Source organism: Camelus bactrianus, chromosome 19 (genome assembly GCF_048773025.1).
Source record: "Camelus bactrianus isolate YW-2024 breed Bactrian camel chromosome 19, ASM4877302v1, whole genome shotgun sequence".
In the NCBI taxonomy this organism is placed as follows: domain Eukaryota; kingdom Metazoa; phylum Chordata; class Mammalia; order Artiodactyla; family Camelidae; genus Camelus; species Camelus bactrianus.
In genome coordinates, this window is record NC_133557.1 from 32,275,985 (window position 1) to 32,298,294 (window position 22,310).

The 22,310-nt window shown below is 63.8% G+C and overlaps 1 protein-coding gene across 1 annotated transcript; it reads left to right on the forward strand.

The window, feature by feature from the left end:
- Positions 1-40: 40 nt before the first annotated feature.
- COL9A3 (collagen type IX alpha 3 chain) lies at positions 41-22,252 on the forward strand. Its single transcript, XM_074347578.1, has 32 exons — positions 41-2,197; positions 2,779-2,847; positions 4,042-4,077; positions 4,719-4,790; positions 5,492-5,545; positions 6,676-6,711; positions 6,960-6,983; positions 7,211-7,264; positions 7,577-7,630; positions 8,039-8,080; positions 9,251-9,307; positions 9,720-9,773; positions 10,349-10,402; positions 10,662-10,715; positions 11,156-11,209; positions 11,588-11,641; positions 12,422-12,475; positions 13,386-13,439; positions 13,531-13,584; positions 13,744-13,788; positions 13,904-13,957; positions 14,029-14,082; positions 14,500-14,553; positions 14,663-14,734; positions 15,927-15,962; positions 16,552-16,596; positions 17,616-17,648; positions 17,859-18,005; positions 18,160-18,214; positions 18,674-18,856; positions 20,590-20,667; positions 21,566-22,252. The coding sequence occupies exons 1-32, from the start codon at positions 1,898-1,900 to the stop codon at positions 21,754-21,756; spliced, it is 2,277 nt and encodes a 758-aa protein (XP_074203679.1). The 5' UTR covers positions 41-1,897; the 3' UTR covers positions 21,757-22,252.
- Positions 22,253-22,310: the final 58 nt, after the last annotated feature.

Consider the following 22,310-nt stretch of genomic DNA (forward strand, 5'->3'; position numbering starts at 1 on the left):
GGGGAGTGGAGTTCATTCTGGGGGTTCGGGGCTGTGACGAGGTTGATGGTCGGTTAGCTCCTGTCCTGCGGGGAGAGGGATGGGTACGCTGGGAGTCACTTTGGAAGGAGAGACCCTGAGTTAATTTTCATCAGTACTGGCATGGGTGGGGGTCTGCCCTTTGCCGCCAGCTCACCTTCCCCACTGCCCACCCCAGGCCGGCTGGAAAGGGTGGGACCCCAGGTGTCTGAACTCGGGTTTGGCCCAGGGGTGGAGTTTCCGCCACAGAAGAGAAATCCAGACACTGGGATGAGTGCTGGGTGTCCAGCACTGAGTCTCCAGCAGGTCCCAGTGACCCCAGTGGTCAGGGTCCTTGTCCAGACCGTTATGGGGCTCAGGTTCAGATGGAGAAGCTTGGCGCCTGAAGTGAGAAGTAGACCCCATTGGCATAACCCTGGGGGAGGGGGGCCTGTGCCCAGCAGCGGGGACTTGAGGAGCCTCAGGCAGCTTGGGCGCTCCTGACCCCCAAGCTTTGGGGAGACTGATGGCCCAAAGCAGGTGGGCAGTGACACCGGCCTCTGACAGGTAGGTGTGAGCCCCCTCCCCCCCATGCCACTGTGGCTGCTCTCCAGAGGGAGGGCGTTTCCCGGCAGCAGGTGGGAGAGTCTGCATGGAGCTGGGAGAGGGCTCCCAGGCACCAGGTCGCTCCCCTGAGCAACGCGAAGGCCGGCTAGGAGCTCTGTCCACGTGGGAGACGTGTGAGCACAGAAGGCAAGAGGGGCAGGGCTGCGCTGTGTGACCAGGCAGGAGGCCTCGGGGGTGGGGGTGGGGTGGGGCAACTCGCCCGCCCCCAGCCCCACCCTGCTGCCTCTGAGGTTGTCCTGGGATGACTCAGACGGGAGTGGGGACACTCTGAGACGCTCTTGGCCCTTCCTGATTTAGTTCACCTTTCTGCTGGAGGGAGTGGCTGGGCCTGCGGAGTCGCCCACGGCCTCACCCAGCAGAGCAGGGAGGTTTTGCTCCCTGCACATCCCTGTCATCCACTCCCTCATGGTTAAGTCACATCGTGTCAGAAGTCTTGAGTTCCAGCCTGCAGAAGTGAAGCTCAGATAGATGCTGTGGAGCTGAAGGCAGCGTTTCTCTGGGAGTTCTGAAGGTTCAGGTCCTGGGGCAGGGCCGGGCTCTGAGCACTCAGTGGGCTCTGTAGGTGGCCTGGATGTTTGAGTGTCCCCTAGGTCTCCCGGGCCCAGGAGTTGCCCCCGACCCTGCTGTTCCCGTGCCTTTCCAGGGTGAAGCGACCTTGCCCAAGTCTTCAGACCCCTGAGCTGTCAAGGCTCATGAGACACGGGAACAGCCAACACCAGCCTCTGAGCCCTGTTCATCCCAGGTTCCCTCAGGCCCCCGGGGGCACGGCCGTACATTCTTCCTCTGCCACCACTTTGCTCCTGGGGTCGGGGGTGCCACTGAGAGCCTGGCCTTCTCCAGTGCTGGTTCATGTGGACAGATCACTCAGTACAAGGTTAGGCGTAAGGGCGGAGGGAGGGGCAGACCTTCCAACCCTGCAGGGCCCGGGCTGTGTCCCACGGCAGGGCCCGCAGTGGGAACCAGGGTCGCGGTGGGCCCTGTCTGGCCCCTGGCACCGGCGTGCTCATGCTCTCCGGGGTTCTCCTGGGCCTTGGGTAGCCAGGGCCCCTCCCTCTCAGGGCGCTGGGGAGGAGAACGAGACTCGCCCACCCCAGCTACAGGACGGACGAGGACGGCCCCTTCTCCAAAGGAGCCCTTCAGCGCAGACTTCTCCCTCTCCGCAACCTGGTTGAGGACCAAGAAGGGAAAAGAGTCTTTTTCTTTTTGCTAAAAGGTGTATGTGTGTAGCTCAGCAGTCCCAGGATAATTTTAAACTCAGAAGCTGGCCAAAAAAATGCCACTGGGTTTCTTTTTCTTCCCCCTGGCTGGCTCGGCATTGAGGCACGCCGAGGCGCCGAAGCCCCCGCCCCTCAAGGTGGCCCCGGCTGAATGGGGGGCTTGTGTGAGGACCGCTGGGGCGGGAACTGGCATCCGGCCCACCGCCCGCCCCGCCCGCCCCGCCAAGCTCGAGGCTGGCCGGGCCGCCGCCAGCGCCGCTCAGAGCGTGAGTGCAGCGATGGCCGGAGCCCCCGCCCTGGCCCTGCTCCTGCTCGGGCCGCTCCTGGCCGCCACCGTAACCGTGACCGAGGCGCAGGTGAGCGCGGGGCTGCAGGCGCACCAGGCTCGCGAGCGAGCGCAGCTTGGGCTGGGGGTGCTGTAGCTCTGCAGTCCAACGTCGAGCAGCGCTGCTGCCGGGGACAAGTCCCCCACCCCAGCTTCCTGAGGGAGCCAGGAAGCCCAGGGAGCTTGGGGACAGCCTTATCGCCCCACAGCCACCCCCCAAGCTGGACACAGGCTGGCCGTTGCCCAGCTGAGCCCCACGGATGCTTGGACACCTCAGAGTTGAGCCCAGGGGGCCTCCCGGCCTCTCCAGGTGGAGTCCAGCCTCTGCTAGCACTGCACCTCCACCGGAGAGGCACAATGTTGCCTTTGTTCCTGGCGGGATTCAGTCCGGGGCGCAGCCCTCCTGGCCAAGAGAGGATAGGCCAAGGCAGGGGACAGAGCCGAGGCCCTGGGGTCTCTGAGGGGGGCCGGGGGGCCCGGGGCACCGGCTGCAGCATTTCTCCAGACTGGGACGAGGGGACGCTCTTCAGGCTGACCAAATGGCCAACCAGGGGGCCCCATCCCATGCGAGACAGTGGGGTGCAGCTGTCTGAAGACATTTCTCTCTTTCAGAAAATGGGGCTTCGAGGCCCTCCCGGGCCCCAAGGGCCACCTGGGAAGCCGGGGAAGGACGGCATTGACGTGAGTTCAGGGGTGGGGAGGGCAGGGGTCCTGGGGGTTCTTGCTGTGGCCCCAGCCTCCCTGAGGCCCAGTGAGGAAGTGAACTGCACCTCCCAGGGCTGGGGGGGGTCTCTGTGGGCTGTGAAGCAGGACACGGCCAATCCTTGCTCCTCCTTGGGGAAGGCCCCCCACCCCCGCCCCAGGGACGGCCCCCCCAAAGCCGGTGGGGGGGGGCTCTGCAGTGCTCTTTGGAATGGAAATGTGGGCACTGTGGTGTGTGTCTCCGGGTCCCTGGAGGGGACCGTGCTCCTGTTTTCTGGGGATGAAGACGTGGGGCCTGCCCCCCCGGGGGGTCTTGTTGGGGGCTGCCAGGGGCTGGAGCCAGCCTTGGAGGGAGCGTGGGGGCTAGCTCTGCCCCAGAAATGGCGTCCTCCAAGGGTGCCCAGGCTCAGTGTGGCCCAGGCAGCATGGGAGACAGATGAAGTCCGGTAGCTCCCACCCGACTTGGGTGAGAGCCGCCAGCCGAGCCACCTCCACGAAAGCCAGGCCCTCCAGGCCTCTCCCCCGGGTACCGTCCCCGGGTGGAGCCCCCCTTGGCCAGCCCTCGGCTGCCTCCTCAGTCCCCAGGGCCCCTGCCTGGCCCCTGATGGCCTTGAGTCTCCGTCCCGCCACCCCCTCCACAGGGCTATTGCTCAGTGCCGCCATGTCGAACCCTGGACCCAGGTGGCCTCCCCACGCCCCTCCCTACTCCTGGTGGGGCTGGGCATCCGGTAGTTTCTTCTGGGGACACTTCTACTTGAAACCTGGCCTGGAAGCCTTGGTTAAAAGGTCTCAGACCTAGTGGTCATCGAGGGTGGAGGGGGTGCTGGGGTGCCTTCCTGGTTCTCTGCGTGTCTGGGGGTCTGCCACCTCCGGCCAGGGTTCTGAAGTTTCTCAGGCAGGTGGAGGGGTGGGGGCTTCATGACGGGTCCCATCATCTCTGGGGTGTTGTCTTCCTGGGCCCCCAAAGCTGTGTGAGCCCCAGTGCAGCTCATCCCTCCCCCGGCCCCTGCCTCTGCGCCTGGCCCTAGAGCGGAGGTGCCCCCAGGTGTGGGTGACGGGGTGAGGGGCTCCCGTCTCGCCTCCTGGGGCCAGCCTCCAGGGCCCAGCTCTGCTCCCCTGGGGTGGAGTTTCCAGGGGACACTTGGTCACGTGTGGACGTCTCCCCTTCTGCAGGGAGAAGTTGGTCCTCCGGGTCTGCCTGGGCCCTCGGTGAGTGTCCCTGGCTGAGATGGGGGGCGGGGGTGGCGATCTACTTCCAGTCTGGAGGGGGGCGGTGGGCCCAGAACAGAGGGCTCATTGACACTGCTTCACAGCACGCTGGGCCCTGTGTCACCAAAGGGGAGGCCTCCGAGCAGAGGCAGAAGGGACGGGGCGGGAGAGGGTGCGTGGGACTGTGTCTCTGGGCAGGGTCTGGCCTTGAAGCTTCTTTGGGCCAGTGTCCCGGCAGGCCAGGGGAGGGGTCTGTTTCCCTGCCTGTCCGACCCACGAGGGAGCCCTAACGAAGCTGTTCAGGCCCAGCTAGGAGCTGAGGGTTCTGGGCTCACTGAAGGTCCCAGAGAGTGACCCACTGGCCCTTCGCTGGGGAGGCTGAAGTGACCAGGGGGGCATCATACAGAATAAGGGTGGGAGGCAGCTGGAGAGGGTAGCCCTTACCCCGGGCCAGCAAGGGGTGGGCAGGTGAGCCCTAGCTGGGTCAGGGGCCACGGGGCAGCAGGGAGGGCCAGGCTTCCGGCGGAGAGGGGCCCATCTCGGATTGCTGGGTGCTTCCCGGCTGGAAAACACTTTTCTTCTTGGTGAAGGTCAAGGCTCTGGCCAGAGCTTTCCTCACGCCTCTGCCTTTCCCCTTACAGGGACTGAAAGGGGCCCCAGGCAAGCCTGGGAAACCAGGAGAGTCCGGGCTCCCGGGGCTTCCCGGTGTGGACGTAAGTGTGGCGGCCCCTCTCCTGGGCCTCCTTCCCCTCCCCCTCCCCCTCCCATTCGTGCTCCCTCGGCCGCCTCCTCCTCCTCCCATGAGCCCCGCTCAGCCTGGAGGGGCTCCATCCCAGCGCCCAGGAGTCAGGTTTAATTGCTGTTCTCCAGCTGGGCTTGCTCAAGCAGGAAACAAGAGGTCCCAAGCAGTCCCAGGAGGGTCTCCGGACGTCCCCCAGCAGGAGTCCCCTGGCCGTTGTCCCAGACTGTTAGTGTCTAGTCAGCCAGCAGACAGAGCCAGTGCACAGCAGAGGTGAAGGTCCCGCCAGCTCCTGCTTATCTGGGAACAAACGCCCATTATCCGTCCCGTCTGAGCCCGGCCAGCCGCGTCGGTCTGTCATCAGGGACTCAAGGCCTGGCCCCAGGACATGGAGCTTTGCTCACACTGGGGGGGGGGGGGGGGGGGACCTGAGAGGTGGCTCTTCTGCCTGCTGGGCTTGCCAGCTCCAGCAGGTGTTCCCCTTGCTGGCTTCCCACGTATGTCCCCACCTCCCCGCTCCCCCAGCACACCAAGTGGACAGCGGATGGGGCCAGGAGAGGAAGGTGCCAGCCCGAGGGTCTTTGTGATCTCTGGACCGCTTTTAGTTAGGGAAGGGCCTATGGCTGGTCCTTCCCACGTGGCCTCACCAAGCCGACCTGCCTCCTCCTTTCCCAGGGTCTGACTGGGCAGGATGGACCTCCTGGACCCAAGGGCGCCCCTGGAGAACGGGTAAGGCAGGCACCACGTCCAGTGGCTTCGGTTCAGGAGCGAGGTCCCTGCCAGGGGTGGCCAGGCTGAGCACCATCTGTCCACAAGGTGTGGGTCTGGTGGTCCTGAGGGCAGCTGCCATGACTGGACTGGCCAGGCCTGCCCCCCCCCCACCGTGGGGGGGTGGGCAGGAGGGCAGGTGGGCACAGGGTGGCTGGTGCCCTCTCCTGTCCCACGCCCCTTGCTGGTCAGAGCTGTCGAAGCGTTCAGACCTTGTAGGGCAGGCTGGTGTGGTTGGGGAGTCACCGCCCCACATGCTCTCCTCCTCCAGGTAAACTGCTGCTTCTCCCTCTGTGCCCACCCGAGGGGCCCGCGGTCACCCAGCCTGTCCCCTAATTCTGACCATTGTCCTTTGGTGCACCCCCTCTTCCTGATGCACCGACTCCTCTTCAGGAAAGCTTTCCCCTCTCTGGCTTCCAAGTGCAAAGCTGAGCCCAACGTTCCCTCTCCTTCCCCCTTTGGAGAAGTGACTGTCCCCCAGCCCTGGGGTGCACAGGGTGGGGGGCCAGGCGGGAGTCGGGGGAGCCAGGATGTAGCCCTGCTTTGGGGAACTCGGCTGTAGGAGTCGGAGACAAGGGAGAGAGTGGCCACCTGTGGCTGCAGGTCCTTTGGTGGTGCCGTGGGGGTGGGGGGCTGGGGGAGGTGGGGCAGCCTGGGGTAGGGGGTGGGGCCTCCCGTACAAGGACCTCTTCCTGGGGATGCAAGGCAGCAAGAGGACCAGGAGGGCCCTGGGTGGACAAGGCAGCTGCTGGAGGCCCACTGTGGGCCGAGGAGGCTGGAGGGCTTCCTAGCGGAGATGGGCGTCGGGCTCTTCTGTGTGGCTCAGGTCACCTGGTGTGGGCCTTCCTGGTGGCCCATCCAGACACAGCGCTCTCAAGAAGAGACCTTTTCTGGCTTTTCCTCAGCAGGATTGTTGGCAAAGGACTGGTCCCAGGCCACTGGGGCATCAGAGATTCCCCCTTCCAGTCTTCTGTAAAATGGGGATCCCTTCCTCTAAGGAGATGGACTTGCGAGGGAAGGGAACAGGTCTGCAAACCTAGGCGAGGGTGCCTGGGCCCAGCCCACTCCTGACACACTGTTTCCTTCTTCAGGGAAGTCTGGGACCCCCGGGGCCACCTGGGCTGGGGGTGAGTATTGTCTGCTCCCCGTGGAGCTGGAGTTGCCGCAGGAGGTCGTGCACAGCCCTCTGTCTGTGGTCCCCTCTGCAGCTTCTCCTGGGGACTGTCCCCGGGGCTGCGGTCTGGGGTGCTCCTGGGCACCTCCCCCCAAGCATTCCTCCCCCATGACACACCTGATCAGCTCAGGGGGAAGTGGTGGGTGGTGGGCAGCCCCCTCCCATCCCCAGCAAGTTCTGACCCCATGCGTGGTGTTGCAGGGCAAAGGCCTCCCTGGACCCCCCGTGAGTACCGACAACCCTTGCGGCCCCCACCCGAGTGGGCACACCATACCCAGAGCCTGTTAACATGGCCGCCAGGTCCCAAACCATGGCTGGGGGTGGGGCTTCTGGGGGTGACAGTGACCTGACCCCCCACCCTGTGCGGGGACATGGGAGCTGGGTCTGAACTCCCCCTGGATCCTCAGAGCTCCTTGGGTGCAGACCCCCCATCTCTCACTTACCTCCCTCAGGGAGAGGCAGGAGTGAGCGGCCCCCCCGGTGGAATTGGCCTCCGGGGCGCTCCGGTAAGTGGCTGTCAGGATTCCCCCAAATTCAACCGTCAGGGGGCTTTCCTTCCCTTTTCCCTGCCCCTCCCCCTCCCTTTTCCTCTGCCCCCCCCCCCACTTCCTTTTCTGGTGAACCTTGCTGGCTGACTTTCTGGGACAGGGCAGACCCGCTCTCCGGACACACAGAGGACTCAGAGCAAGGCCAGGGCAGGGGAGGTGGGCGGTGCTGGGAGTGTCCCTATGAAGGCACCTTCGGGGCAGGAGAAGGAGCTGGTCCCCGCACTCAGGTGGGGGCTGGTCTTGCTCTGTCTAAGTCATAATCCCCCACAGGGACCCTCTGGACTCCCAGGCCTCCCTGGTCCCCCGGGACCTCCTGGACCCCCTGTGAGTACCGGGCAGGGGCCCCAGAGCTTCTCGGAGGAAGTCTCAGGCATAAATGACTGCATGGTGGGCTTGACTCCCTGCCCCCTGGCCCCTCAGCCCCAGGACCCACGCCCACCTGCGGATTCCCAGCCACACACCAGGCAGTGGCCGAGCCCAAGGCTGCAGCAGGGGCTGAGTCCACCGACCTGAGGCTGGTCCAGGGCTCGGGACTAGTGGCCACCCCACCCCAAGGGCAGGTGGTTTCTGTCATTGTCACGTGCCCTGCAGGTTGGCCAGCAGCATCTAGCACTGACCACTGAGGGAGGAAGGGCCCCCGAGTCCCCTGGTGGTCCTGAGTGGTGGGTGGCGGGAAGTGAGGGGTAGGAGGGGTGGGCGGGCCATGTCAAAGTTGGTGTCTCTGTGTTCCAGGGTCACCCAGGGGTCCTCCCCGAAGGCGCTACTGACCTTCAGGTGGGCACATGCACCTTTTGTGAAGCCTTTTGTAGAGGTGCCTTTCTTGGTGGGAGGGGGCTCTGGCCCGATCCACCACCTTGGGGCCCCTCTTGGCAGTGCAGGAAGGCAGGGGTGTGGGGGCTCCATGCAGGTAGCACAGCTCTGGGTGCAGCTTCCCCTGCATCCTCCTCCCCCTCTGCTGGTCTAGCCCTGCACCGGCGCCCCCCCCCACCCCGCCCCACATGCGCAGTAGAGTGAAGCTAAATTAAGCAGAATCAAATGCTACACAGCCCCGCTCCTCTTGGGCACAGCTGCACTTGGAGCGATGTCAGCCACACGGGGTGAGTTGGGCAGCACTAGGGGACAGACAAAATACCTTCCCCATCATGGAAGGTTCCAGACTAGAGTTTGGGACCCACTTTATCTTGGTTGTTGAGCTTTACCGCTCGTGTGAAAAGAGAAACTGACTTCGGAGTGCTGGAGTTCACGGGCCTCGTGGGCACAGCTGTTCGCGGGCCGGGCCAGCCCCTGCCTCCACTGAGGAGTGGCTGTGAGCCCTTAAATGCAGAGCCCGGCCCCGCCCAGCCACCGTGCACCTGCCGGCTCTTCCCGCCCCCAGCCCGCATCCAAGCGCCTGATTGTTGGTGTCCCTGAGGGAGGGTTTGGGGATCTTCTGGAAAGAGGAGGGTGGCTGGGCCCCTGAAGCTGGTGGAGAGGGCGGAGTGGAGGTTGATGGCACCAGCTCTGCGCCAGGCCAGTCGTGGAATAATCCAGAAGCCCTGACGCTGCGCCATCCCTGGGTTTGCAGAGACCCAGGTGTGGCGCATCCTGCCCTTCCCAGTGGGCCCCTGTGCGCCCGAGGGAACCCGGCACAGCTGAGCCGCCGCTGGGGGCGGGCACGTGATGAAGGCCTCTTTGTGAGCCGGCGGCCCGCCACGCTGAATAAACAGCTGCTTTGAACCCTGGTCAGAGCCGGGGCTGAGAAACTGGAGCCGGGCTGGGAGGAGGCGGCCCGTGGCCTGGCAGTGCAGCGCCTCCCCGCACCCCGGGGCCAGCCCTGAATGAGGCCCTTTCTGGGCTCCCCAGGAGGCCCCCATGTAGCCCGAGGTCCCTCTCACCCATGTGGGATGGCCCATCTCAGGGCCCCTGTTTGTCCGGGAGGGGTCTGACCACTCTGTTTCCCAACAGTGCCCAGCCGTCTGCCCACCAGGCCCCCCAGGGCCCCCAGGAATGCCCGGGTTCAAGGTGAGCGACCCCCAAGGGTTGACTCAGACCCCAGCAGGAGGGAGTGGGCCCCCCACGGGGGGGTTGGAGGGGATTAGGAGTTGGGGGGACTCAGAAAGCCCGGTTCTAGGGTTGTTGCAGGAAGGAAGGGGGATCAGCGTCCTGCCCCGCCTGGGGGCCTTGCTCTGTCCCTGTCCCTCCGCAGCACTGGTGAGCTGCTAGGTGCCAGCCTGGCTGCCAGGACCAGGGGGCACTGAGAGGTGGTATGGGGGCAAGCTGGCCTGGGGCCCCCAACCCCCTTCCCTGGCTCAGCCCTGCTCCTCTCAGCTGGGCCTCGTTTCCCCACTTGGGCTGGTGGGCCGTGCAGGCCTTCGTTAGTGTGGGGCTGCTTGTGGGGTGGGTCTGTGACCGCTCACCCACCACTGACTTTCAGGGACCCACCGGCTACAAGGGGGAGCAAGGAGAAGTCGGCAAGGATGGCGAGAAGGTGAAGGCTGGCGGCGGGCGGCGCCCCTGGGGCGGCACATGGGGGGGGGCCTGGGACTCTGGCCTAGTTGGGCGGGAGGCGTGAGGAGGTGCTGGCCGCTCCGGGGGCACGCCCTGACGGAGCAGCGACGTGTCACGCCTCCCACGGGGCCTGGCTGGCAGAGCCAGGTGCCCTGGGGCAGGGTCTCTGTCCAGACTCCCCATCTGGCCTTACGTGGAAGCTCCCTGAGCTCGGGAGCCACGCCGCGGGCTGCAGAAGATGGGCTTCAGCCCAGTAGCCTCTGCCACCCTCCCCCCAGGGCTCCTGCCTGCAGAGGGCATCTGTCGGTCCTTACTCACAGGCTGGGTGTGCCCTAGCAAGGATGGAGGGGCCGCCCCAGCCAGGAGGAGGGGTCTGGGAAGGGCCGGAGTCCTCGCTGGGGTGCAGGACACAGTGCATCCTCTGTGGAGGAGGGCCAGTGCTCTCTTAGCCTTGGGGGTTCAGCTGTGAAGGGGACAACGCCCCCCACAGCAAGGGCTCGGGCGGGAGGTGGGGGGCAGTGGGCATCACCTCCACTTTCTCCTCCTCTCTCGTAGGGTGACCCTGGGCCTCCTGGGCCCCCTGGCATCCCGGGCACCGTGGGGCTGCAGGTGAGCAGAGGAGGGGTGGGACGGGTGGGGATGTGGGATGGGAGCCCCTTGGGCAGATCAGGGCTGTAAGGGACGGTCCACCAAGTCCCACAATGGGAACCAGGTTGGGGTCCCGCCTCTGCCATGTTGCTGGTCCCAGGTGTTGTGGTCCTCTGGCCGCTTCAGGGCCTGAGCTGGGCCCAGTGTTGGTAGGGAAGATCCCAGGGCCCTCGGAGGGGCTGCTGGCCCAGGTCTTACAGCTCCAGCTCTCTCCCTGCAGGGTCTGCGGGGGCTGCAGGGACTTCCAGGGCCGCTGGGACCCCCCGGGGACCGGGTAAGTCTGCAGCCCACAAGCACCTGGCCCTTGAGGGGCTGTGGGCCAGTCTGAGGTCAGGTGGTTGGGGGGCCACCTCCAGACGTCACATGGGCCCCACGAGCGTGAGTCCTCAGCAAGGGCCGTGGGTGGGCTGTGCGACGTCAGCAAGGCTGCCTCTGGTCCTCCATTCACTTGACCGTCCCCCAGACTGGGGCCTGTGAAGGCTTCAGTGCCTTAGGCCCAGGGGGATGGGGGGCAAATGGGGGCCAGTGGGGGGGTGGGGCTTGGCAAATGTGGGAGGGGGAAGTGACTTGGGGACCACTGGGTGGGTAATTAGGGAGGGGCCTGCTGGGGGCTCCGGTGGGGGGCTCCCAGGAGGGCCTCGACAGATTGCGCCAGCTACTCTGGGGGCCAGAGTGTCAGACGAGAGGCCTCAGATGTCCTTTTCTCCTCCACAGGGTCCCATTGGGCTCCGAGGGCCCCCCGGGATCCCAGGAGCCCCTGGGAAAGTGGTGCGTGTGTGTCTGGGAGTAGGGGGGTGGCCCTGGGAGGGCCCAGGCTCTCCAATCCCTTCCCCCCTCCCTCACTCAGACACTTCCCCCAGCCCCACTGGGCTGTGCCAGCCCTTCCCGGGGCAAAACCGTCCCTTCCCGTCCCATGGGCACACCTGTGGGTCAAGTCGGCCAAAACAGTCAGTATGTCCTTCGTGGGAGATGTGCATTCTTTCTTTTTCCAGACGTGAAGGGAGGTGTGGTGAGCGCCCCTCTGGCTTCTGCGGCCCTCAGCACTGTCAGTCCTGCCCTTCTGACGCTGACCCCTGCCAGCACCCTCGGTCCAGCTCTCCCACCTTCTTGAGTTAACTCTCTCCCTGTCCCCCCTTGTCATTTCAGGGTGACAGAGGCGAGAGGGGCCCAGAGGGGTTCCGCGGCCCCAAGGGCGACCTTGTAAGTGAGAGAACCTGGCTGCTCTGGGTCCTTCCTCAGGAGGCCCTGGTCACGTGGATGGGGAGGGCATGCGGATGGCGTGTCCAGGGACGTGGGCAGCTGCCTTTCCCTGAGTGGGGGCAGTGAGCCTGGACAGTGCCAGGCAGGTTGGGGGCCCAGGCAGCCCCCCCGGGAGCCCTCCAGCCTCGTGGCCCCTGTAGCTCCTTGAAGCCACTGTCACCTAGCAAGCTCCTCTCTGGAGTGGCCGGGCCGGGGCCAGAGGACCACACTCCCAGGTGTGGCCTCTGACACCGCTGTCAAGGGGCCCTGGGCGGTAGGGCCTGACCTTGTGCCAAGGTTGCCCACCTGTGAAACGGAGAAATAGGGAGAATGGCTGGGATTAAGGGAGCATAAGTGAAGCTGAGATGGTTAAAGCATCTCCTGAAATGAAGTGACGTCTCCAAGCTGGCACTTGGCTATGGATGCCTCCAAGCCAGCCTCATCTCTTCTCCCCACATGAGCCTAGCGGCTGGAGGCCCAGGAGGTGGCCACGAGATGCCACAGCGTCCACAGGAGCCTAAGATAGCTCCCGGTTGATGGGCCTTTTCCCTGGAGGTCGGGATTGGCCATCGCAGCTGTCCCTGCCCTGCCCCAAACTCAACAGCCCCTGTCTAGAAAGTGGGGTGGGGCGCTCCACACATCAATGGCTCGAGTCTGATCTCCATTCCCCAGGACCTAGTGAGGTAAGCTGGGGGGTGCAGTCCCCACGGTCCTGACTGTGGACACTTGTGTGTCTTTTAGGGCAGACCTGGTCCTAAAGGTGTCCCAGGCATGTCTGGGCCAGGCGGAGAGCCGGTGAGTGCCCGTGGCCACTCCCTTTGCTTCCTGCCCTCTGTGATTGCTCCCCCTACCCCCGAGAATCCCTGGCCTCCCCCTTGGTGGGGGGGGGCACTACGTGCAGGCGGCTGGCCCTCACTTGTCTCACGGCCCCACTGCGCGTCTGCAACGGCCCCTACCCACGTTTCCGTCTTGCCTGAGGCTGCAGGGCCTTTTGCTGTCCAGTCTGCGCAGAGGTAGAGGGTCTTGGTTGGAGCTCATCTGTATTCCAGGGGCACACAAGGGAGAGCTGGGGGGCATTCTGGGGGTCCTGGGTCCTGGCCCTTTGCACCTGTGTCCCCTCGTCTCTGCTACATGTCCCTGCCATTTGTCCCTGCTCAGCCCAGATCCACACTTCCTCCTGGACCCTCGATTCCCTCCCCACCTCAGCCCTAGGGGCACCCCCCTTGCTGTGGCAGCAGGGAGGCAGGGCAGAAGGCAGGGGATGAGGGAACCTGGCTGCTCTGCTGCCTTCCCTGCACGTGGCTTTGTCCCCAGTTCCAAAATCAGTGGAGACTGGGATTAGGTAGCCCTGAGCTGGAATCCTGGTTCCCAAGCCTGTTTCCCCATCTGTAAAGTGGGCACAACAGAACTCCCCTGGGGCACTGTGAAAAATCTGGGTGGATGTAGAGGGCAGCGTGTGGTCTGGATGCATCTCACCACCCTCCCCTGCGCTGTCTGAGGGCACACAGGTTACCACCTGCCTGCTAAGCCATGAGGCCACAGACACCCCACAGGACCACGCAGGGTCCGCTGGCCTGGGAGGAGGGGCAGAGCCAGTTCAGGGAAACAGAGCAGGGAGCTGCCTGGAGGAGGTGGCCTGGAGGGCGACCAGACTGGGCGGAGGGGCACACATTGCCTGCCAGGCCTCACCCCATCCCACCCCCAGGGCATGCCGGGCAAGGACGGCCGGGACGGCATGCCAGGACTCGACGGCGAGAAGGTTGGTATTGGCTGGCAGGCTGCAGAGAAGGGGTCTGAGGAGCGTTCAGCCTTGGGCCCTCAGCCTCCCATTTCCCCCCAATCTCACACAGGGAGAAGCTGGGCGCAATGGTGCCCCAGGCGAGAAGGGTCCCAGTGGGCTGCCGGTGAGTGCACATGGCCCAGGGACTCCCTGCCCATGCCGGGTCCCTGAGCGGGGGTGTGTGCAGGGCTCTGCACCCAGGGCCAGGGAAGCTGTAGGTGCCCCTCACCCTCAAAGGGTGCCCGGCAGCGCGTACCCCTGTCCTCTGTCCCCTGTCCTGCAGGGTCTCCCTGGACGAGCAGGGTCCAAGGGTGAGAAAGGAGAACTGGTACGTGGCTTCCTTCTCCCAAGGGAGCGGGAGGAGGGTGGCCACAGCCTGGCGCCTGGCTCCCGGCTGAAGGGGGCACGCGGGCAGACACTCAGGGCTCTCCCTTCCCCTGTAGGGCAGAGCTGGAGAGCTGGGTGAGGCTGGCCCTACAGGAGAGCCCGGTGTCCCTGTAAGTATCCACAGCCCTCGTCCCCAGCCCGAGTGTGTGGGCCCCGCTGACACGTCTGTCCCCACGTGCAGGGAGACGTCGGCGTGCCCGGGGAGCGTGGCGAGGCTGGCCACAGGGGCTCAGCGGTGAGTGGGGAGTGGAGTCTGGGGGTCGGTGGGCACAGGGCCATGGCTGAGGGGCCCGTTTCTGTGCGGGCAGGGGTGGTTTTGGATGCGGGAAGGACCGAACCCACGAAAGCTGGGACACGGTGCCAGCCACCCTGAGTGTCCTGCCCTGGAGACCTTCGTGCTGAGGGAGCAGCCTCAGCCCCGGGAGGCGCAGTGGAGAAGCCCCAAGCCTCATGGCCCCGGGTAGCCCCAGAGCCTTGGGAGGCCCAGGGCACTGGTGCCTGGCACCAAGTCTGGCTGACGCATGGGGTCTGAGGAGGTGCCCTCACCTCTCTCCCCAGCAGCGGGGCCGATGGCCGAGGACCAGCTCCCGTGTCTGCCCAGCCCCCTGCGGGGGAGGCAGACCTGGACTCATGCTCTCCTTCTGTCTTTCAGGGGGCTCTGGGCCCACAAGGCCCTCCGGGGGCCCCTGGAGTCCGAGGTTTCCAGGTGGGTGAGGTTTGGGGCTGGGGTATGTGCCCCGGTGGGCCAGCGGGGCTGGGAGGGGTCTCCGCTGGGTTCCCTTGTGGGTGCCGACGAGCTGCATCCTTGTCCGTAGGGCCGGAAAGGCAGCATGGGAGACCTCGGCCTGCCAGGCCCTCAAGGCCTGCGAGGCGACGTGGGCGACCGGGTAAGTGGCTGTCCCAGCGGGAGTGTCCTGCCCCCACACCCCGCACCCCACCGCCCACAGCCCTGGGGGCCATGCAGGGACACCGCGCCCTGTAGGTGCCCTGTGGGCAGACACTGCATCTGCCGGTTTCAGCTGGGGGCTGACTTGGCACAGGTTACCTCGCTCAGAACTACCGTCACTGTCACTGCTTCTCACCTTCTGAGACTCTCCTTGCGGTCTTCCCATAGCCGGCAGGTTCACTGTGGGGCCCTGCTGCCCTGTAACGTTCAGGACGTGGTGGGCCTGGGCCGGGGGGTGGTCGCCGTGTGACCAGGCAGCCGAGGGGCCTCCAGGAGGAGGCCATGGGCCTGCATCTCTGCTCCCGCCCAGCCACATGGCACCAGGCCCCTGGGAACCCAAGAGTCCGGCTTGGCTGCCTGCCTGTCCACCCCGTCAGCAGCGACAGGGGCCCAGGCACCCCTTCATCCAGGGCACTGTCGAGGCCACGGAAACCACCGGCCTGGGGCTGGGACAGTGGGCCCTTCATTAGCCTCCAGCCAGGAAATTCCAGGGGTCGGGGACATGCCAATGACACCAGGGCCTCCAAAAGGTGGAGAGGGAGGCCCCAGGCACTGTGCCTGGCCCCGTGGGGGTGCGGGGCCAGGTACTGGATCCCCCAACCCCCACCCTCACCCACGTTTTGAGATCACAGGAGAGTTCCACACCTTTTGCCCTTTGGGTGGGTTCTTACTCGCGCTGCTATCTGAGCAACAGACGATTTTTAACATTTCAGGGGCGACCCTGGCAGTACCCAGCCACGTCCCTAATCCCACAATCCACGGGGAAGATGACTCACAGCAACTCTTGGCCCTGACTCAGCAGCTCCCCTGCTTACCCCGAGGTCACCCCAAGGCCGTGTGAGTGGCAGGGCCACGCAATGACCACTGTCGCCAACACGGCCGAGCTTAGAGGCCTCGCTGCCCCCGGCAGGGCCCATGAACCACTGTGGTGCTGCACGCGGGCAGTGCTAGGAGCCCCTAGGAAGACAGGGCTTCTACCAGGAGATCCTGCAGCACTCGGGACAGGCCCCAGGCAGCATCCTGGTGGGAAGCTGTGTCCACGGGAGCCTGGCCCCGTCCTGGGTCCAAACCGGGCTGCAGGTCACCTCAGGGACACCTTGTGACCTCTCTAATGCTGACCTTTCTCTGCTCAGGGCCCTGGAGGAGCCGCAGGCCCTAAGGGAGACCAGGTGAGCGGGTGGTCAGGTCAGGTGTGGGGCGGCTGTGTCTGCTGGGGTCTCCCTCCCGTATGTCCCCCCAAATCCCCCTCCCCCACCGCCCCTCCCCCCTCATCCCTCTCCCCTCTCCCTCCTTCTGATTTTGTCGTTGGCTCCCTCCTGCTCCCTCCAAGTTGACAACTCTGGGCACCCAGCCCCGGACACTGCGTGCAGCCTTCCTGGGTGTAAACGGCAGGGCCACCAGCCTGATGTCACTGATTGGCTCCTGGGTGCGAGAGTGGCTGCCTCGCCTGGGTGGCGCATCGGGGACCCTCAGAGGTGGGGGGTGGGAGTGTATCACCTGCTGATCGGTCTGGGTTCCAGGCCCCTGTTTGCAGGAACAGATTAAAAATTCGTCTCTCTCTCTGGAAAGGCCCAGGGGTGGGGGCCTGCACTGTTGCAGCTCTGCGTCTGACTCCCGGTAGCGCCCAGTCTCTAGAACAATCTACACCCACCAAGGCTCTGCTCTGTGCCCACCTGGGCCTGGGTCTCAGGCACCAGCTCCCACCAAGACTGGGGACGGTGGCGTGGACGGTTCTTCAACGTTCGGGTGTCGTTTCAGGGCATTGCGGGCTCGGACGGTCTTCCTGGGGAGAAAGGAGAGCCGGTAAGTGTGACTGAGCTGACCTCACTTTTGTTAACGGCAGAACGAACCGCTGTGTTGGGAGGTGGGGGAGACGGGCAGACTGCAGATCCAGGCAGCAGAACCAGAGGCTCCGCAGAGGGTGGGAGTGGCAAGCTCAGTGTCCGGGGCCAGCCAAGGCCCTGGCCGCTGACCGGCCCCCGAGGCAGAGGGCGGGGCCCGCGCCGTCCTCAGGAGAGGCAGCCCCGGCCTGCGGCGGGGTGTCTCCCTCTCCTCCTCCTCGGGGGAAAGACCTGGCTCCCACGTGGCCCGGGTTTCTAGTTCTGTCACTGAGCCTTTCCTCAAGTCTGGACGAGACGGAGATGGCTCGGCCCCAGGGACCCTCGTCTGCGGCAGGACTGTAGTCCAGTGCGGACTTTCACATCTCTAGCCAAGACCATCACAGTCATGTGTGTGTGCTTTATTTCGGTGATTCCCAGACAGCCCTGACACACGGGACCCAGGGAACCCACCTCCCGCTGATCTGCTGTGGGGCGGGCCGTGCAGAGACCTGGGAGCGACTTACCCCTCAGGCCCTGCGAGCTGGAAAGCCGGGGCAGCCTGGGCTCTCCCACCAGGCAGTGACTGCGACACGGACTGTCGGGCTGGGGCCGTGTCCCCGTTTACCTCCCACCAGGCAGCTTCCTGAGGACACAGCTGGAGGAGGGGGCCTTAGGCACAGGTGCTGGCAGTGCCGCCTTGTGTGTGACAGCAAGACATGGTGAACGTGGACAGAAGGCACCACACAGCTGCGGCTCACGCTCCTTAGAGGAGAGAAATCTAAAGAGTCGGTAGCCACACCGCAACCTCAGAACCTAAGACCCAGACCTCGGGCACGGGAAGCACCCCTGGGGGTGCTGGATGCCGTCAAGGAGCAGCTGCACGGGCCACTTGGTTTTTCCCTCATCCCCGGCTGACAATGTGCTAGACTGGTACCTTGGGAACCAGTGCCCACCTGACTAATGATGTGCGAGCAATTAAAACGAGCAACTTCTCTTTTGCAGGGTCCCAGTGGCCCTGTTGGACCCAAAGGAGAGGTGAGTGCCCGGCAGACATTCCAACGACAAAATCCCAAGGAGCCCGTTGGCTTCTCGGGCGCCTCTGGCCGCTGGGCCGGCCTCGGGCCTGATAGATGTGCACATCACAGAGGCCTGCTCTGCCCAGAAGTCGGACATCCCTGGCCTGGGGGGTGCGGCCCGTGGGGGTGGCTCGGCCCCCACCCATCTCTCCCTACGTTTTCTCCCCAGTCTGGCAGTCGAGGGGAGCCGGGCCCCAAAGGCATCCAAGGTCCCAACGGCACCAGCGGCGCGGAAGGTGTCCCAGGCCCTCCCGGCCCCGTGGGCTTCCAGGGCGTTCGAGGCGTGCCTGGCATCACGGGGAAACCGGGCGTCCCGGTACGTCTCTCCTTCCCTCTCCTGAGCCCGTGCCACCGGCCTCGGGCTTTTACTGGGTTTAGGTCGTGCTTTTTGCTGGACGATCAGGTTACTTTTCAGAGTGTGACAGTGGGGGCGCCCCCCATAGGCTGACGCGCTTTGGGGTGAATTTCAGGGGAAAGTAGCCAGTGAGCAGCACATCCGGGAGCTGTGCGCGGGCGTCGTCAGCGGTAAGTGCTCCCGTCCTGGGCGTGGGCGGCCCCTGCCCGGCCCCCTGCCCCCCCCCCCCTTTCCGGACCAGCTGAGCCCTGGGCTGACTCACACTTGTGGTCCTCGGGGGTCTGTCCACACCGGGTAAGGCTCCCTCCCCGCAGGGTTATCACGGTGCTGGTGCCCGGTGGACTTCTCAGGGTCCCCTGGGTGCAGTCACAAGGGGCAAATAATCGTGCCCTTTGGACTCTGGCTGACCAGGTGGGCAGCTCCTGGCCTCCGAGTCACAAGCCTTTAAAGAGCTCCTTCTGGGCCTGTGGTTCACTCTGATACACCAAGCCCTAAGCGCATTTATTATGCACCTGAATCAGTCAAAGCCTTTTTGAATCGACAGACAAACTTCCTTTGAAAGGCAGTACCTTTGTGCTGCACAGAACGTTCTTCTGCTGAAAAATGCTTTATCTTCCTTTTCCCAAAAGAGCAAATTGCACAGCTGGCTGCTCACCTGAGGAAGCCCTTAGCACCGGGCTCCATCGGTCGGCCTGGTCCCGCTGGTCCCCCTGGCCCCCCCGGCCCTCCTGGCTCCATTGGTCACCCTGGTGCTCGAGGGCCCCCTGGATATCGGGGTCCCACCGGAGAGCTGGGAGACCCCGGCCCCAGAGGTGAGTGCCATTGGCCCCCCCCCAAGTGGCTAATCCACTGGGGGCAGCCCCCAGGCCACATCATGAAACCCACCCCCTCCACATAGAGATGCTGCCCCCCTCGGGGACAAGGGACGGAAGAGGACCTGAGGGGAAACTGGCTTGAAGTCACCCGGACACGAGCCAGGGGCCTTCCGTCCTTGACCATCTGTGTCTGACCCGCGTCTGAGTGGCCTCGGTGTTCCCCTTGTCCCCGCGGCTCCCCTAGAAAAGTGGGGGGTCAAGCTACTGCAAGAAGCCACCTCGGGGTGAAGCCCTTCGTGCACGGGGCCCGCTCCGTTCATTCCTTGCCAGGCCCCAGGGATGACGGCACCTCTCGAAATGTGACATTTTCCTCAAACACCGCTAGAACACCGTTCAGGGGAGGCAGGGTGGATAAAACTGTGAGGGATAAGTCAGCAGGAGCCCTATTTATACGGAGCAGCACGCACCTTGATGAAGACTGGCATATAGGAATATTTGTGGCAAAAGGCAAAAATGGTAAACTTCAGAAGGCCACGGTGAGGACCATGCACAACTAGGGGAAGTAACTTAGAAACGAGGCGGAGGTCTCGACCCACGTGCGGCGCTGTCCGTGCGGCTGTCCAGACAGCACAGCTGGGAACCGCTGGCCACGAACCGCTTCCCAAACGGCTAACGTTTACTTCGTTTTCAAATTCTAAGTTGGCCACCATCGTCAGCCTGCGTTCAGTCAGCTAGACTCAGGGCCCAAGTGAAGGATTTAAAGCTCATGCTTCCGGTTCATCCCAAACTGCTGACCAAATAATTTTCTGTTTCTCAAAAACAGCTTAAGCAAAAAGCTCCCAAGGGAAACTGACTTCTGTGGGCTTCTTTCTTCATCTGTGAGGTTAAATTCAAACACTTCGGCAGGTGGGAGTCCTTCCGTAACTAGGGGTTCCGTTTCATTACTCTGAAGACACTTAGAGACGCATCAGTACCAGGGGCAAAGGTGTCAAACACACCTTCTCATCCCAGATGCGACGTTCACCCCCAATTGACCATCAGGCAGCCTCCTGTTTCCTTGGAGAGTCTGAGTCCCAAGTGTCTCCAGCCGTCTGTGCCAGTACACAGCATGTCAGCGAGGGCGGCCTTCAAGGGACCAAACAGGGCAAGTTTTCCCTACGTAGGGATCTGAATGCCTTTAAGACTTTTGAAAATAAAATCCAAAAATAGCATTAATCACCTTTACTGGCTCTCAGAAAAACTGCAGGTCGGCATTAAGTGCAGCCACACTCCAGCCCGGGGTCAGATGTGTCCCCTGGGGCACTTGCCCCCTCGGTCGGTCCTTCCATCAGTCCAGCGGCCCAGGGACGCCCAAGGGCCTTGTCTGAATTGGAAGCCACCGTCACCGCTGGGCATCCCTCTCCCCCGGGGCCAAGGCAGGTCAGGGACCTGCTCCCAGCCCGGCCCAGGGCCTGGGCTCCTGACCCTGTGTAGAGGGTGTGCTACCTCAGGCATAAATACTTCCAACAAACTAGAAATCCGTCAGGAGTGCTGCTCTGACACCCCGAGTCTGGGGGAGGGTCATGGTCAACCTCCATCGAGCCCACACTCTGCTGTGTCTTCTTCTAAGAGTCTCAATTCAGCAAAAAGCAGGCGCCCTACCTGTGAAAAGCTGGGAGGGCGCTCCCCGCAGAAGTCCTTCTGGAAAGTTGAATCGGGTCTTCTAAGTGTGTGTCCTGTGCCTTTGACAGGAAGCCCAGGGGACAGAGGAGACAAAGGCTCGGCTGGCGAGGGCCTGGACGGGCCCGACGGAGAGCAAGGGCTCCGAGGTAAGAGGCCCTGGCCACGTGCGTGCCTCCGTCCTGACACCTCCCCCCCCCGCCACGCGCGCGCTTCCGTCCTGACACCTTGTCGCTAAGCGCGTCTCGCCGACCGAGGCACAGCCGCTTCCTCCTGGCAAGGCACTCTTAGAGGCGAGGTTAGGACCTGCTTTCATAGCCGCTTGAATATGTAGTTTCACCCATGAACAGATCGACCCGTGTCGGCTGCAGTTAAGTAGATTCAGTTCAATTCTAGCCAAGTAAAGCCATTTAGTATCTATTTCAGCTAAATTCTAACCAAATTTTCTCTTAATTGACCCACACGTGCCTTGATGTTTAAATTTTTAACGTGGAATAGAAATGCTCTGCCGAGAGGGAGGAGGCCAGGCCCAGCGGGGTCCCTCCCTCCCGTCAGCCCAGCGCCTTCCCCGCCCCGCTCCACCTCCTCGGCCCCAAACACCTGGGCCCTGAGGCTGTTCCCCAGGTTCTCGGCTTCTCCTGCCGTCTATCTGCTCAGGGCCACCACCTCGCAGGGGCCTCCTGCCTCACTCACACTCAGTGCTCCCCTGTGGTGGCCACCGTCATCGTCACCACGCCACCCCCAGGCACCCCCTCTCGCTCACCCCAGACCCACACTTCACACGGCACCGCCAGGCGGCCGTACTCAGGACCGATCCCGACTCCCGCACCCTGCAGCTCGCCCACGTGGCCTCTCGCCGCAGCTGCCACGTCGCCCCCGTCAGGCCTCTGTCCTCACTGATGTCCTAGCCCAAGCGTGCCGCCCCTGGGCCACCCCCAGAGTTAAGGGACAAGCTAGGGAAACCCAAGGGTTGGGATGGCATGCTGAAGGGACGGGCCACTCCCTCCTCCTCCCGTGTCTACACTCACCTCCCTGGTCTGTCTCAAGGACCACAAGGCGTGCCTGGCATCAGCAAGGACGGCCGGGACGGGGCCCCCGGCGAGCCTGGCCTCCCCGGCGATCCCGGGCTCCCCGGAGCTGTTGGTGCTCAGGGGACCCCCGGAATATGCGACACCTCTGCCTGCCAAGGAGCCGTTATGGCAGGGGGCGTGGAGAAATCCGGTCCCCGCAGTTCCTGAGACACAACTTAAGGACGAGAGTGAGAAAGTGATGTCAGCTGAAGCAGCGAGCTCTGGAGGGGTGCCACGGGGGTCCTCTCTGGGGTTAAGGAGCAGGCGACGCAAGGCCCTGCCGCCCAGCCAGGCCTTCCCGCTGCTCCTCCACATCTTTGGTGGCTGCCGCCAGGCACCTGGTCCCCGAGAGCATCCCCACTGAGCCGTGGTCGAGAGTGTTCTGACTACGTGTGTCCACGACGGTCCATTCGGCTGTAACATCGTACCTCAGACACAGGCCTGTGTAATAAATCATCAGCCCAGAGTTTGAGAGGAACGCAGTGTGTACACACAGGAAGTTCTGTACAATTCCACGAGAGAAAAATACCCAACTTGTTTACGAGCATTTGTGTAAAGACTAAGATATAATCCCAGTAAATCGATGTATGAGGTTTTCAGATTAAGACTGGCCACAGTATTATAAAAAATAAAGAATTTAATGTCTGACGCCCTTCCATACAAAGGTCTAGTCTGATTTGCCTGCTTCTTCTGTGTACAAACTTTTAATCATCTCCTGTTGA

What these genes read in the sequence shown, in the direction of transcription:
- COL9A3 (XM_074347578.1), top strand. Translation starts at nt 1,898, where the DNA reads ATGCCACTGGGTTTCTTTTTCTTCCCCCTGGCTGGCTCGGCATTGAGG. An exon ending in AGGGTCCCAGTGGGCTGCCG is followed by an intron (nt 13,585 to 13,743) that starts GTGAGTGCACAT and finishes CCTGTCCTGCAG; the next exon opens with GGTCTCCCTGGACGAGCAGG. An exon ending in CTGGGGAGAAAGGAGAGCCG is followed by an intron (nt 16,597 to 17,615) that starts GTAAGTGTGACT and finishes TCTCTTTTGCAG; the next exon opens with GGTCCCAGTGGCCCTGTTGG.